Source organism: Sciurus carolinensis, chromosome 19 (assembly GCF_902686445.1).
Source record: "Sciurus carolinensis chromosome 19, mSciCar1.2, whole genome shotgun sequence".
Lineage (NCBI taxonomy): Eukaryota > Metazoa > Chordata > Mammalia > Rodentia > Sciuridae > Sciurus > Sciurus carolinensis.
The window spans coordinates 10030528-10045085 of record NC_062231.1 but is presented as its reverse complement, the minus strand read 5'-3'; the positions used below and the strand labels follow the sequence as shown (position 1 = coordinate 10045085).

The window sequence follows — 14558 nt, the reverse complement described above, 5'->3', positions numbered from 1 at the left end:
CAGGGATCCACATTTTCTTAAAAGTTTATATATCTTCATGAAAAGTACACAGAAAACTAAGCCTAATTTTATAGTTTTTCTCAGAGAACGTGCAGAACTCCCTGCTCTCTCCCTTAGTGAGAATGAGGGCTTATCATACAGGTTTCTTAGGGTGGATTCCCAAGTTGGGCTCTCCTTAGGTTACTATGTTCAAAGTGCCTGTCATCTCCTCCACCTGTCACATTCAGAATTGCCTCTATGTTTTTATTTTTTATTTCATTTCACATTGATTTTAATATTTTACTCAGAGCTTGAAACTTCATACTGCCACATTGGAAATGGTGGCATACAAAACCAGCACTATCCAGAAACCAGGTCCCCCATGTGGGAAGAAACTAGGAAAGAGGGGCCCATCACACACTGTAGGGAGAGGACTCTCAGAGCCACTGGGAAACCACAGGAGCTACCAGGATTCACTCACTCAAAAGTAGAGGCATTATAAATTTTAAAATGGATTTGAACTAATTTGACCTTAGGATAAGAATTAGAGTAACTGGAATCATCAACATGATAGGGACATGATCCCAATCAAAATTTCTTTCCAGATTTCCAAACTTGGAGAAAAGTTTGGAGCCCAGCTCTCCCAGGATTGCCTTTATCCACCAAGGAATAAAGCAAAATTGAGAGACAGGTGACATGTTCCAGTGGGGAAGCCAGAGTTAAGTGTTCTCCAGGGGATCTTGTCATCTTTCTACAGACTAAAATTATAGACCTTCAAGGATAGGACTTAAAGATACCCTTTCCTTAAAACTTACAACTGGGCTCTTCTCAGCTGCATGGAGACCTCCCATGCTTCAGCCATCTGGGTAAGTGCCTCTGTGTCCTCAGATTCTGAATTAGTGTGAAGGCTGTGGAATGACAGAATTTGACCCTACTAGTGAGGTTTCCAGTAGCTGCACAGGAGACATCAGTTCCCACAGTCCTACTTGGGCCAGAGGACTGTGTTCTGTATGGTGCAATGAGTAAATTTGTTTATAAGAATGCTTGCTTCTTTAATTTAGATCTTTCTAAAATTAGTCAATTTTTTTCATAGGGAATATCAATTAATTTTATTTTTTTTATTTTTTTTAATTTGATCACTTCTAGCTAGACAATTTACAGATGGCATGTCATTTAGAGACTTTAAACTTTGCTTATTGGTATGCATATTATCAGGGAAGCCATGAGTTTTAATTTAATGTTTCTTTATAATTTTGCTTTTGTCATCTTCATAAATTAAGTAGAATTATTAGTTTTTAAAATATGTTTTAGATGTTGGTAGCCCTTTATTTTTTTACTAATTTATTTATATGTGGTGCTGAGAATTGAACCCAGTGCCTTACACATGCTAGGCAAGCACTTTACCACTGAGCCACAACTCCAGTTCCCTAGAATTATTATTGATGTAACAAACTTCTATAGTTTGAGTCATTTTAAGTTTTGAAATCTTTAAAAAGAATTGTCATTCTACATTCAAAACCTCATTTCATAGAGGAGAATCTCACATTCATATAAACTATGTACTTGTATTTTCTCATGCAATATTAAATTTCACAAATTAAAACTCCCTGACCCTGTACTCTATCAGGTTGGAAATGTCAAATTAGAGTACCATGATGATAAGATTTGTAAGTACATTAAATATTTAAAAAACTCAAATGAACAAGCTGGTAATTTCCCATTTCTGCCTCCAAAACACCCAGGAAAATAATTCTCAAGAGTTTGGGGAAGGATATTTGTGTTCACTAGTCTTTTATGTTTTAGTCACTTAAAAAATGTATCTTTTCCAATTTCTGTCACAATGGAAAAGTCTGAACCTTATTTTGTTTAGAGGAATACTTAGGACAGTGAAATACCATTCTGCCCTGTTCATAGTACCTTTAAATTTTCTTTCCAAACTCAATTTTTGATGTCTTTAGCATGAACAGATAAATGTGAACCCATCTCCTTTTCTTGTCACTAAGGCACAAAGAGTAAGATGAGGCAGGAAAGCCAAACCTGTTGAGAAAGAAAACAGGACTTGCATCTTACATTACTTAATTAATCATGGAGATAGATTCTCCTATACGAGAGCTTGGGTTCTGCATAAAAGAACCTCTGGGACTTCCTGTTTCTTTACTTTAAAAGAACACTTTCTACTCTTTAATTGTAGTTGACACAACATCTTTATTTTATTTATTCATTTATATATGATGCTGAGAATCAAACCTAGTGCCTCACACATGATAGGCAAGTGCTGTACTACTGAGCAAAAACCCCAACCTCTCAGGAGAAATTTAAAATAGTGGTAAGAAGTATGAAACCTGAGTTTTATTTTACAGCCCTGACAATTTACAAAAGCAACAAATAATACTTCTATTAATCACAGATAGCTGTCATTCATATGTCAAAACCTTGCCCAGGATTTTGCTCATCATGTTGCTGGAGCTCATATATTTCACAGCAGATGTGCATGCAGGACTGCCAACTGCTGGGTGATGGTTTTGCCTTCCTTGAGGTGCTAGTTATTTCTGATTAGTGCTTTTCATAGATTTCTAGCACAAGTAGTGCCACAAAGAAGAGGGTACTGCCTACATTGACCTCAGTCCCAAACCCACTTGCTTGAACCAGGACCAGTCTCACCACCCACATCCCCTTTGTCCATTTTTTTCTTACTGAATGGAAGGTTGGGCAACAGTGGTGAAGCTGAACTGTGTGATAATGACAATTCAAAGCATGTGAGGCTGCACATGCATAGATCAGTGGTGAGTAAATAATATTTATCTGTCATCTCATCCTTAAGAGAGAGGCCAGATGATGCTCACACAGAACAGATGTGTGCCTCTGTCACCACTTCACACTGGAATCTGCCTATCTAAAATGTCCTTAGAACCCAAACTTGCAGTGGGTTCCACAGAGGGTGTCCTCCTTTTGTAATTCTATTTCCATTCTGACCTCCAGTTTATGTCCACTGCTGGAACAGCTTGCACTGGTTTGAGGGAACATGTATTATGATGCATGTATTATATAGCCACTCCTGATTTTGGTGATAGGATGGCACAGTGACTAACAGGACTTCTTCCTTGATACAGATAATAAAGGGAGTCTTAAACATAAAGGTCCCCAGTCTTCATTATCTGCTCTCACAAATAAAAGTTCTGAATTTTTTGAACATTTTTTTCCATGTGTGATCTGATTTTCCCATCATTTCACTTGGTCTTTCCTTCCTCTTACCACATGTGGATTCTTCAAATCTGATCTATTTCAGAAATTACCATTAGATTCACTATGATTTACACATCCTTACATATAGAATGTCAAGTCTGGGAGAAGCTTGATCTCATCAGTGTATAAAGTACAATATTGGCACCTGGTACAAGAGGGCATCCAGGTACCAATCAGGCAGTATCAACCCATAGACCCTAATTTGAGAAGTGTTTCTCAGATAACTACAATCATAGCAAGGAGCTTGTGTTCTCTCCCCTGATCTCCTAGACTGTGCTGTGCCAGGTGTGGTCACAATGGTGCACAACTGGGAAGGAATGTGTCTCAGGATTTTTCTTATTTTGTTTGTATGAATGATTCCTGTTGCCCAGAATGCTTTCTAACAATAACTGTACATCAGCATACACTACTATGAACCTTTCTTTATAATACTTACTGTAAAATATTTACATAATTTTAATTACACATACTTGATGTGCCTCATTTAGTGATATGAATGTTGTTTAAAATTGGAGATAGCAGGATGACAAGAAAAGTATTTTTCTGTATTTTCTCCTGGCATTACTAGGAGAATTAGTTGTGCTTAGGATTACATCAAAATGTGTCTTTTTGATGCATAACATCAGCAGAGAGTGTTTTTCCTGCTACTAATACAGACACTCACTTTCAGAAAACAATTTTCCAGTGGTTATAAGACAATGAACAAAGAAATCCATAAGTTCCTGAATATTATTGCAAATTCATGGCACTGTATACTCCTGCATTTCATTACTCATGTTTGTAGAATTGAAAAATCCCTGGTCATACTGAACTTATGTCATCCAATGGCCTTGAGTCACAGGTGATTAAAAAATATCATTCAATGAGTGTTAGAATGCTTTTTTTTTTGTAAGGTCCAAAGGTTAAAACTATTTAAAGCAGATCTTGTAAGTCACTCACAGAAATGATATCATAGAATGCATGCTTTGCTTTTGTTTTATAATACACTTTTGTGTGTGTTTTCAGAGAAGACAATTTTTAAAGTTTGTTTGTCTGTTCTTAGTACCAAGGATTGAATCCAGGGCACTTAAACACTGAGCCACGTCACCAGTCCTTTTATAAAATTTTTAGGTAGGGTCTCACAAAGTTGTTTAGGGTATTGCTAAGTTATTGAAGCTGGCTTTCAACTTGCAATCCTCCTAACTTAGACTCCTGAGTCAGTGCAATATAGGCATTCATCACAGCGCCTGGCCTAGTACAATTATTTAAAGTTATTTAACCCATGCTAATATGTATCCATTTAAACTTACACTATAAATATATTCACACTTGATATGTGAAATAAATTTATAAGAATGAGCATAAGCCATTTAAATATACACAGATGTCACAAAATAAGAGAATTATGTCCTATTGATCAAATGTAACCCCTAAAAGCTTAGACATATGGACAATTGATTTATATCTTCTATTTTTTTCTGGACTTATCATTGGAGACAACACCAAAACACTGAATGAGTAAAAGCAGAAATTTTATCTCATTAACTGGGGATAAGACTGACTTTTCCTAGTGATGGTAGAGAGTTTTAGTTTTCCACAAATAATGTATGTTGGCACTCATGCATTGAAACTGAAAAACTTGATCACACAGAAGTTGAGAAAAGAAAAGTTTTCTAGATCTATGATAAGAAAAGAAATGAGATGGTGGGTAAGGAATGCTAAAAATAGTTAACAGGATAAACTAACTCTTAGGTTTTATAGCATAATAGGGTGATTATAGTCTATGACAATTACTTATACAACTCATAATAACCACAACAGTATATAGGTTTCAATTATCAAAATGATAATATTTGAGAAGATGGAAATTGCCCTGATTTGATCACTACACACTATATACACATTGTACACCCACACCCTTAAATTATAATGCTAGGTCCCATATCCAAGAACAATTAGTAGATTCCAAGTAAAAATTAAAATAAAGAAAAATCAACAATTTAATGTTTTAATGAAGTATCTACATCACTTCAGATTTTTATATGGTGTCCCATGTTCATGAATAGTTTTTCTGGTTTTTCTTAATATCTTGCCTTATAGGTCTACAGTTCAAAGAGTTCTGAAATGATTTAGCCTCACATGCATGATTTTCTGATGATTATTATTTTTCAGTATGTGGCTGTAAATAATTTAAAGTAGGTACCTACTATTTTAGACACTTGAATTAAAGCACAAAAATATCATGTAGAGAAAATATTCTACCAGTAGGTCGACATCAAATTTTCTGTATCATTTGTTCTTGGGCCTCTGATCTGGAGAACTGCTTACTTAAAAGAGAAGAAAATTTGAACTCTTTAGGAGGTAGATCTTTTAGTCTTGGATCCAATGCTTTTTCTCTAATGGAAACCTTACAATGGAATGATTCTGAATCTATTTTAACTGTGACTTTACTAACCACTCTGACTCTAGATGACTGAGGGGAAAACACTAGGATATATTCTTAGTAATATTTAATAACTGGACTTGACTCACATAGGATAGTTATAACAGAAATCTAAGATGTAAAGCTATATTGGAATTCAAACACAATCCTAAAATACCACCAGAGATCTTTCTGAACAAATTGCTAAGAAGTTCTAACATTATGGAGGTTTTATTGAGGCAGCAAAAGAGGTGGTCATTATTAAAATAACCAAGATAATCTCCCAAGTCAGGGGTATGAAGAACTGAAAAATTTAAACATAATGGCTAACCTGTCTAGAAGATAGGCAAAATGACTGCTCATATTGTATAGATGAGATGGTCATATTTAGCATCAAGGTCACACTTGAACTCAATGAAAAATTATAAAGTAAATTTCAAAAAATGTATCATAGAGGGCATACCTCTTAATACTGGGTCAGTTGTATTAAGGATATTACATCTGGTTATAAACCAGAATAAAGACAGCACTGAAATAATATAGTTATGTGTACAACTACTCCATTGAGATTAATTTCTTGAGAGTTCTGGAATTCTCTACTATTATGCAATCCTCCCATTTGAATTCACCAAAAATTGTAGAGTTTCCATGTGTACCTGGTACTTAATCAAGAAGAGAAAGATGAAAAACAAGTAAGACACTACCCTGGAAAATCTCAAGGTGAGATTATAAGTGAACTATTTTCAAAACTAAATGGTAATTCTGAATGTATAGAAAAGCTCGTGTACAGTGGGAGTCCAAAAATATTTACATACTTTGACATGATTTGGTATTATTAGCAAAATGGAACCTGGAGTGTGTCAGAGAGACTTGAGGGCTTAAGTGAGAAAAGGGTGTGTGTATTACCATTTCCTGATGGTAAGAGTGTAGGTTGAAATTCATGACAGTGATATTATTTGAAATAAAGACTTTTTCTTCATTTTCTCCTAAGATATACACTATGTGATTTCTTGCCTATAAGATGAAAGTGACCAACCAACTATATGATTTTATTAGTATGAGATATGCATTCTTCTCTGAAGTTGGCATTGGGATCTCAGCCAACACCATCCTTCTTCTCTTCCGCATCTTCACGCTCCTTCTCCAGCACAGGCTGAAGCCCACTGACCTCATCATTTGTCTCTTGGCCTTAATCCACATAGGGATGCTGATAATTATGGGGTTCATAACTACAGATGTTTTTGTGCCTCAGAATATTTGGGATGACATAAAATGTAAAGTACTAATCTATTTGTACAAGTTTTTGAGGGGCCTCTCAATTTGTGCCACCTGCCTGCTGAGTGTCCTCCAGGCCATCACCCTCAGCCCCAGAAGCTCCTGCCTGGAAAAGTTCAAATATAAACCTCCATATCAGATTTTGTGTTCCCTTGTGTTCCTGTGGGTCTTCTATATGTCCTTTAGTGCTCACTTCTCATTCTCTTCTACTGTCATCCTCAATGTGACTTCACATGGTCTTATATTTATTACTGAATCCTGCATGATTTTACCAATGAGTTACTTCCTCAGGCATTTATTTTTTATACTAGGTGCATTCCGGGATGTCTTTCTTATAGGGCTCATGGCCCTCTCGAGTGGGTACATGGTGACCCTCTTGGTCAGGCATAAGAGGCACATCCAGCAACTTCACAGTACCTGCCCTTCTCCAAAAGCATCCCCTGTACAGAGGGCCACCTGGATCATCCTTCTTCTCATGAGTTTCTTTGTGTTCATGTACTGTTTGGACTGCATCTTCTCCTCTTCAAGAACTATGTGGAACAATGACCCTGTTTGTCTTTCTATCCAGATGATGGTGGCAAGTGGCTATGCCACAACAAGTCCTTTTCTGCTCCTCTGTACTGAAAAACAAATTATTCACTTGTTGAAATGGTTTTGGGGGAAGATAGTATATATTTAATTACTAAGTGATAGACAAGTTCTCCTAATCTGCCAGTATACTGGCTTCTGAACAATAAATCATGGCATAGAATATATGCTCTCTGAATTAAATCAATGTGGAGATATGCATGTTTTGTTAAATTTGTTTACTTTGAGACATGTGAAAAAATGTCATAGAAATGTCAATAATGGATCTTTTTGATTTAATACAAAGGCACAATATATCTTCTTTGTGTCAGCAAGTGATTCTTATGAATTGTGTGTCACCTTCAAGGCATGGGTTAACCACTTATAAATACATTCAGTGTAAAGTACTTTTAAGTAAATGCTCCAGTTAGCTGTAATTTGTCCAGCTAAATATGTCAATGTTCAATGCCATTCATTATCAAGTGATCCACCAGATGTTTTTTATTGATCTGCCAAAATATAATTGAATGAAGGGACTCACTTTATAATATGTACACCAATTCTCATAGTAGTATTACTAATAATTACCTACATTGAAAACAAGTCAATGCTCAAAAGCATATGAATGTATACACAAAATGTGGTCTGGTCACACCTTGGAATATTATTCAGCCTGGAAAAGAAACATAAATGCCTGAGGGAGTATCTCATGAACCTTGGAGTTATTATTGCAACTGAACTGTCAGTCACTAAAGAATCAATGCTGGGACTGGGTTGTGACTCAGTGGTAGGGCATTTGCCTTGAATGCGTGAGGCAATGGGTTCCATCCTCATCACCACATAAAAATAAATACAATAAAGGTATTGTGTCCATCTACAACTAAAACTATTTTTAGAAAGAACCAACTCACTACTCACCTCAAAAGTGCCTCTATACACACCTCACTGGGCCCTCTTTGCTCAACTCAAACTGCCCTCCATAAATACCTCAGTGAGTCCTACCTTATTACCTGAGGTGGCCCTCCCACAGACATCTGGGAGCCCTCTGACACACCTCATAAAACCCTTGTACAAATGTCATAGTGACCTCACTACACTGCTTAGAGGCCCATCTCTACAAACCTAAGCTCTCCCTCATGACACAACTCAGTGTAACCCCATACACATTTTGGGGATCACTAATTACTCCAACAGCAGTATTAAGCCACCTTAGAAAGATGTCCCTACAATCCTCACTGAGTCCTCATTTTACTCATTTGCAAACCCTCACTAAACACCTCATAGTGCCCTATTACTCATCTCTGAGAACCCTCACTACATTTCACAGTGCATTTTCTATTCAAAACAGAGGCCTTCCCTATACACCCAATAGCCCTCCTTAATCCTCTTAGGGAGCCCTCCTACTTACACCAAGGAGCCTGCCTACACACCTCATACAGCCCTCCAGCATATTTCAGAGGACCAAGCTTACATAACTCAGTGAGTGCTCACTACACACCTCAGGGAACTCTGCTTCAGAGAGCTCTTCCTACACACCACAAAGATATCTCCCTACACATCTCAGAAAGCCCTCCCTACTCACATCAACTGCTATTCCTATGCATCTCTGGATCTCTCCCTACACATCTGAGGACCATCACAGATACCACTCTATGAAACAGAGACCACTTTACTCATCTCAGCAAGTCCTACCTACACACTGCAGAGAGTAATCACCCCACACGTCAGACAGTCCTTCCTTCAACATCTTTAATACTCATCTCAGTGAACTCTCACTACTCATCTCAAAAGTCCCTTCAGAGCCCATTCACTGAGCCCTTCGTGCTCTCCTTAGATTGCCTTCCACATACCCTTCAGGGAGTCCTCCCTATTAGGGAGTTATTAACTACAGTTATTAACTGAAGTTGGCCCTCCCACACACCTGAAGGTGCCCTTTATCACACTTCATAGAGCCCTCCTACACAGCTTAGAGCTTCTTACCTACAAAGCAGAGATCCTTCCCAACATATCTCAGAGTGCCCTCCCTACACATCTCTGAATGCCCTCACTACTCACCCTAATAGCATGCCCTACACACCTCAGTGAATTCTCACTCTACTCTGCAAGCTCTCACTAAACATCTCAGAATGCCCTCCTACTCACCTCAGAGAACCATCACACACCTCAGAGAGTCCTTTCTACTCACCACAGGCCTTCCCTATACACCTCAAACAACCCTCCTTATGCACCTCAGGGGGCACACCCTCTCACATCATAGAGCCCTCCTACATACTTCAGATGACTCTCACTACATACTTCAGTGAGCCCTCCATATACACTCAAGGAAACCCTATCTTCACATCTGAGAAAGCCATTCTGCACACCTCAGAGAAACTATACCACAATAATCAGAAAGCCCAGCCTACTCATCTTGGAGTTTTCTCCAAGAAATCTCTCACTATTCATATTAGATGACAGAACCTAAACACCACAGAGCACCTTCCCTCCACACCACAGAGAGCCCAATCTTCACATTTCAGGGAGCCATCCCTACACACCTCATAGATTCTACAGTAAAATGATCAGAAAGCCCTCCCTACTCACCTCAGAGGCTCCCACCCACACATCACAGATCCCTTCCTTCATACCTCAGAAAACCCTTTCTACACACCTCACATGACTATCCATACACACCCTAGGGATGCTTCCTCTGCACATAATTGAGCAAACCCTACACATTTCAGAGAGCCCTGCTATACATCAAGTAGAGCCCTCCTTTCAAAACTCAGTGTTTCTTCTTTACTCATCTCAGAAATCTCTCACTATTCATATTAGATGACAGAACCTACACACCATGGTGAGCCCTTTCTACTCACCACAGAAGTCTTCCCCATAAACCTCAACTAGTCCTACTTATTCATCTTAGGGAACATTCCCACTCACATTATGGAGCCCTCCTACAAACTTTAGAGTGCTCTCCATACATACATCAAAGGATTTCCCTACACACCTCAGAGTCTCTAATACACACCTCAAACTCAACTGCCTATGTACCTCAGAAAGCCCTTTCTATTCTATATAGAGGATGTTCCCATACACCTCAATTAGCCCTCCTATTCACTTAAGGGCACACTCCCAACTTGGGTCAAGTGCCCTCCTTCACACCTCATGAAGACCTCCTATAGACTTCATAGAACCCTCCATACACAACTCATAGGGGCCTCCCTGAAACATCTGTGTGTCCTCTCTATTCATCTCAGTGAACTCTCACTACTCACCTCAGAAGTTTCTCCGTATACAACTCATTGAGCCATTTATACACACTAGAGTGTACCCTCCTTATAAACCTTAGTGAACCATTCCTAGTAACCTTAGAGGGCCCACCCACACATGTCAAAGCACTCTCTGACACACCTAATAGAGCCCTCCTACATGTCAATAAGCCCTCCCTACACTGCTCAGAGGCCATTCCCTACAAACCTCAAAGATTCCTCCCTATACACAAGTGCTTTCCCTACACATCTCAGTCAGCCCTCACTACTCACCTCAAGATCAGTCTATACACTCAGAGAGATGCCCCTACAACCCTCAGTAAGTCCTCAATCTACTCCTGTGCATGCACTTCTGACATACCTCCCTTCTTAACTCAGAAAGTCCTTTCTACATTCTTCAAAGAAACTTGCCTACACACCTCATGTAGACCTCACAAGTACATCTCACAAGTACATCTCACAAGTACATCTCTCTACACAGCTCTGAGTCTTCCCTTCACACCTCAGAAAGCCATTAGTACACAACTCAAGGACACCACCTTACACAACTCAGAAAGCCCTCCCTACTCACATCAAATGCTCTTCCTAAACACCTCAGGTGGCCATAGAATGCAAAATATAGACAGACTTCCTCCACAACTCAATAAGCAATTCCTAAACACCTTGAATTGCCCACCCAATACACACCAGCAAGATCTTCACAATTTCAGAGAGCCTTCTACACAAACTTCAGAATGTCCTTCAGAGATCAGAGGTTCCTCACTATGAATGTCAGAAAGTCCTCACTACTAACCTCAAAAACAGTCCCTCCAAACATCAGAGAGTCCTTCACAGCTCAGAGCACCTTCTCTACCCAACTCACTGAACTTACACTATAAAGCTCAGAGAGCTGTCCCTACTTATCTCAGAGACTCCAACCTATGCACCACAGAGCCCCCTTCACAGGTCAGAAAGCCCTTCCTACACAGGGCCATCTTTATACACCCTAGACAGGGTTTTTCTGCACCTCATTGAACAATTCCTACACACCCCAGAAAGTCCTTTGTACACAAAGTCACCTCCCTACACACCTCAGAAAGCCCTCCCTACTCACATCAATCATCATTGCTGCACACATCTGGAGCCCTCACTGCACACCTCAGAGCCCTTTTGTCTTCCCACACAGGCCTTCCTCATATTTTGCAAAAACTCTTCTTCCTCACTTAAGGGAATACTTCCAGTGACTTCAAGAAATCCTCCTACACACCTCATAAGGTCCTGCAACACACTTCAAAGTGCCCTCCCTACAGACCTCAGAGAGCCTCCACTACACACCTAAGAAAGCTCTCTTCACACCTCAAAGACCACTTCCTATGCACCTCAAAGGCATTACACTTCATACCTAAATGATCCCTCCCTATTCAAAAAGGAAACTTCTTCCACACCTCAAAGTGCCATCCATGCACACCTTACAGACTCTTCCTCCACACCTAATTGAGCAACCCTAAATAAATGGGAACTCCCACTCTAGACACCCAAAGAGTCTTCCCTACAAACTCCAAAGTGTCCTCCTCTCACCTTTCAAAAAGTTTTCCATACATACCTCAGAATGCTCATTCTACACACCTCAGAAAACCCTAAGTACACATCTCAGATGACACTCAGTCACCACAAATTCCTCTATTCACACCACTGAGAGCTGTACCTACATACCTCAGAAAGCCCTCACAATACTCCTTTGATTGTCTTCCATGAACACCTCAGAGATTTCTTCTACTCTCCCCAAAAATGTCTTCCCATCACAACTCAATGTATTCTACCTACTCATCTCAGAGTAATCTCACTAATCACATCAGTGGTTTCTTATACATAACTGAGTTAGTACTCTTAGTCAAAAAACCCTCTAACACCCCTAAGAGATCCCTCCTACACACCTCAGAAGACCTACACTACAAAGCTCAGACAGCGTTCCCTACTCAGCTCAGAGACTACTAACCACACAACACAGTGCCCTCCCTTCACAAATAAGAAAGCCCTTCCTACACACATGCAGTGCCATCCATACACAACATAGGGATGCTTTCTACACACCTCATTGAGCAATTCTTCACTCTCTTCTTGTCATTCCTACACACCTCAGAAAACCCTCACTGCAAACCACACACAGGACCTTTACAAAGCTCAGAAAGTCCTTCCTTCACACTTTAGATAGCCCTGCTACACACTCATACAGCACTTTTGTACACCTCAGTTTTCCCATTTAATCATATTAGAAATCTCACTAATCACTTTAAAAGGCAGTACCTACACACATGTATGAGTCCTTTCTACTATGTGACAGTGTCCTCCCTACACACCTGAGAAAGTCCTTTCTACTCACCACTGAGACCTTCCCAGTTTACCTCAGAATGAATCAAACAGCATTACCCTATGTAAATTTATGATTACACAAATGGTATGCCTTTATGCCATGTACAAACAGAGAAACAACATGTATCCCATTTATTTACAATAAAAAAATTTAAAAAGGAAAAAAAATCTTCTAAATTTAAAGAATCTAACAGGCCACAGCAATAATACTAGGTGACTTTAATACACCTCTCTCATCACTGGATAGATCCTCCAAACAAAAATTAAATAAAGAAGTTAGAGAACTAAGAAACATAATTAATAATTTAGACTTAACAGACATATATAGAAAATTGTATCCATCAGTGACTGAATACACTTTTTTCTCATCACACACAGATATCCTTCTCTAAATTCAACCATACTTTAGGCCAAAAACAACTCTTAGAAAATACAGAAAAGAAGAGATAATACCTTGCATTCTATAACATCATAATGAAAAGAAACTAGAAATCAACAATGTAATAAAAATTGATACTACTCTTATACCACAAGACTAAATAATACACTACTGAATGACTACTGGATAGCAGAAGAAATCACAGATGAAATTAAAAAATGAATTAAGGTAAATGAGAATAATGATATAACATGTCAAAATCTATGGGATACTATGAAGGTAGTTCTTTAAAAAAAAAAAAACATTCCTTATTTATCCACAACATCTACTTGGAAGGCAAAATCAAATTGCTCCAAAATTTTTACATGTAGTAAAATCAGTTATCAATAACCCAATGGGCAATTCAAATAGTGAAATATAGCACACTTCTAGAATACAAGAAAAATATAGGCTTTAATGTGCTATACCTTAATAGAAACTATTATGAGAAACACTTTAAAAACAACATACAATGGTGTCTATCATTTTGTTCTGTTTGATGGAAGTAGTAAGTACCCATAGGAACTCTGTAAATCTGCCATGGGGAATCAAAATTGAAGAGGGACAGACTACAGAGCTAGGACTTTGTGCAGTATCCCCAGGTAGGGGTGTTTATGAGGATGACTCAGGTGGAAGAAACCTTCTGCTCTTTTATTCCACCTTAGGTATCCCCTCTGTCATGTGCCCCTTTCTAGTCACACTAATGCACATACTGAGCTGAGTCTGACCATCCCAGACACAAAAGATATGAGAGAAACAGAGACTTGTTCCCTGACCTCACACTTGACTAAGACCCTGCACATCCTTGGTCCAAGTTGGCCTTACTCCAACTTTCAGGAATTCCTAGGTTGGAAGAGATGTCCCATCAATATCCCTGGGTGGAGTACATGTAATAAAAATTCCCAGGTCCAAAGGAGTCCCTCTGGAGTCCTAAGATATCCAGAGATTATGACCATTAGGCCATGTTGCCTAATGCAATACTATGAGTAAACACACAACATGCTTTAATAGAAAAATATCCTCTCAGGACTGGGGAGATAGCTCAGTTGGTAAAATGCTTGCCTTGCAAGCACAG

At 38.9% G+C, this 14558-nt stretch overlaps 1 protein-coding gene and 1 pseudogene across 1 annotated transcript; one reads left to right on the top strand and one right to left on the bottom strand.

Annotated features, from left to right (window-relative positions):
• Positions 1 to 830, bottom strand: part of LOC124971198 (ankyrin repeat domain-containing protein 46-like) — a 43934-nt pseudogene extending 43104 nt beyond the window's left edge.
• Positions 831 to 6644: 5814 nt separating this feature from the next.
• Positions 6645 to 7577, top strand: LOC124971197 (vomeronasal type-1 receptor 90-like). Its single transcript, XM_047534982.1, has one exon. The coding sequence runs from the start codon at positions 6645 to 6647 to the stop codon at positions 7575 to 7577; it is 933 nt and encodes a 310-aa protein (XP_047390938.1).
• Positions 7578 to 14558: the final 6981 nt, after the last annotated feature.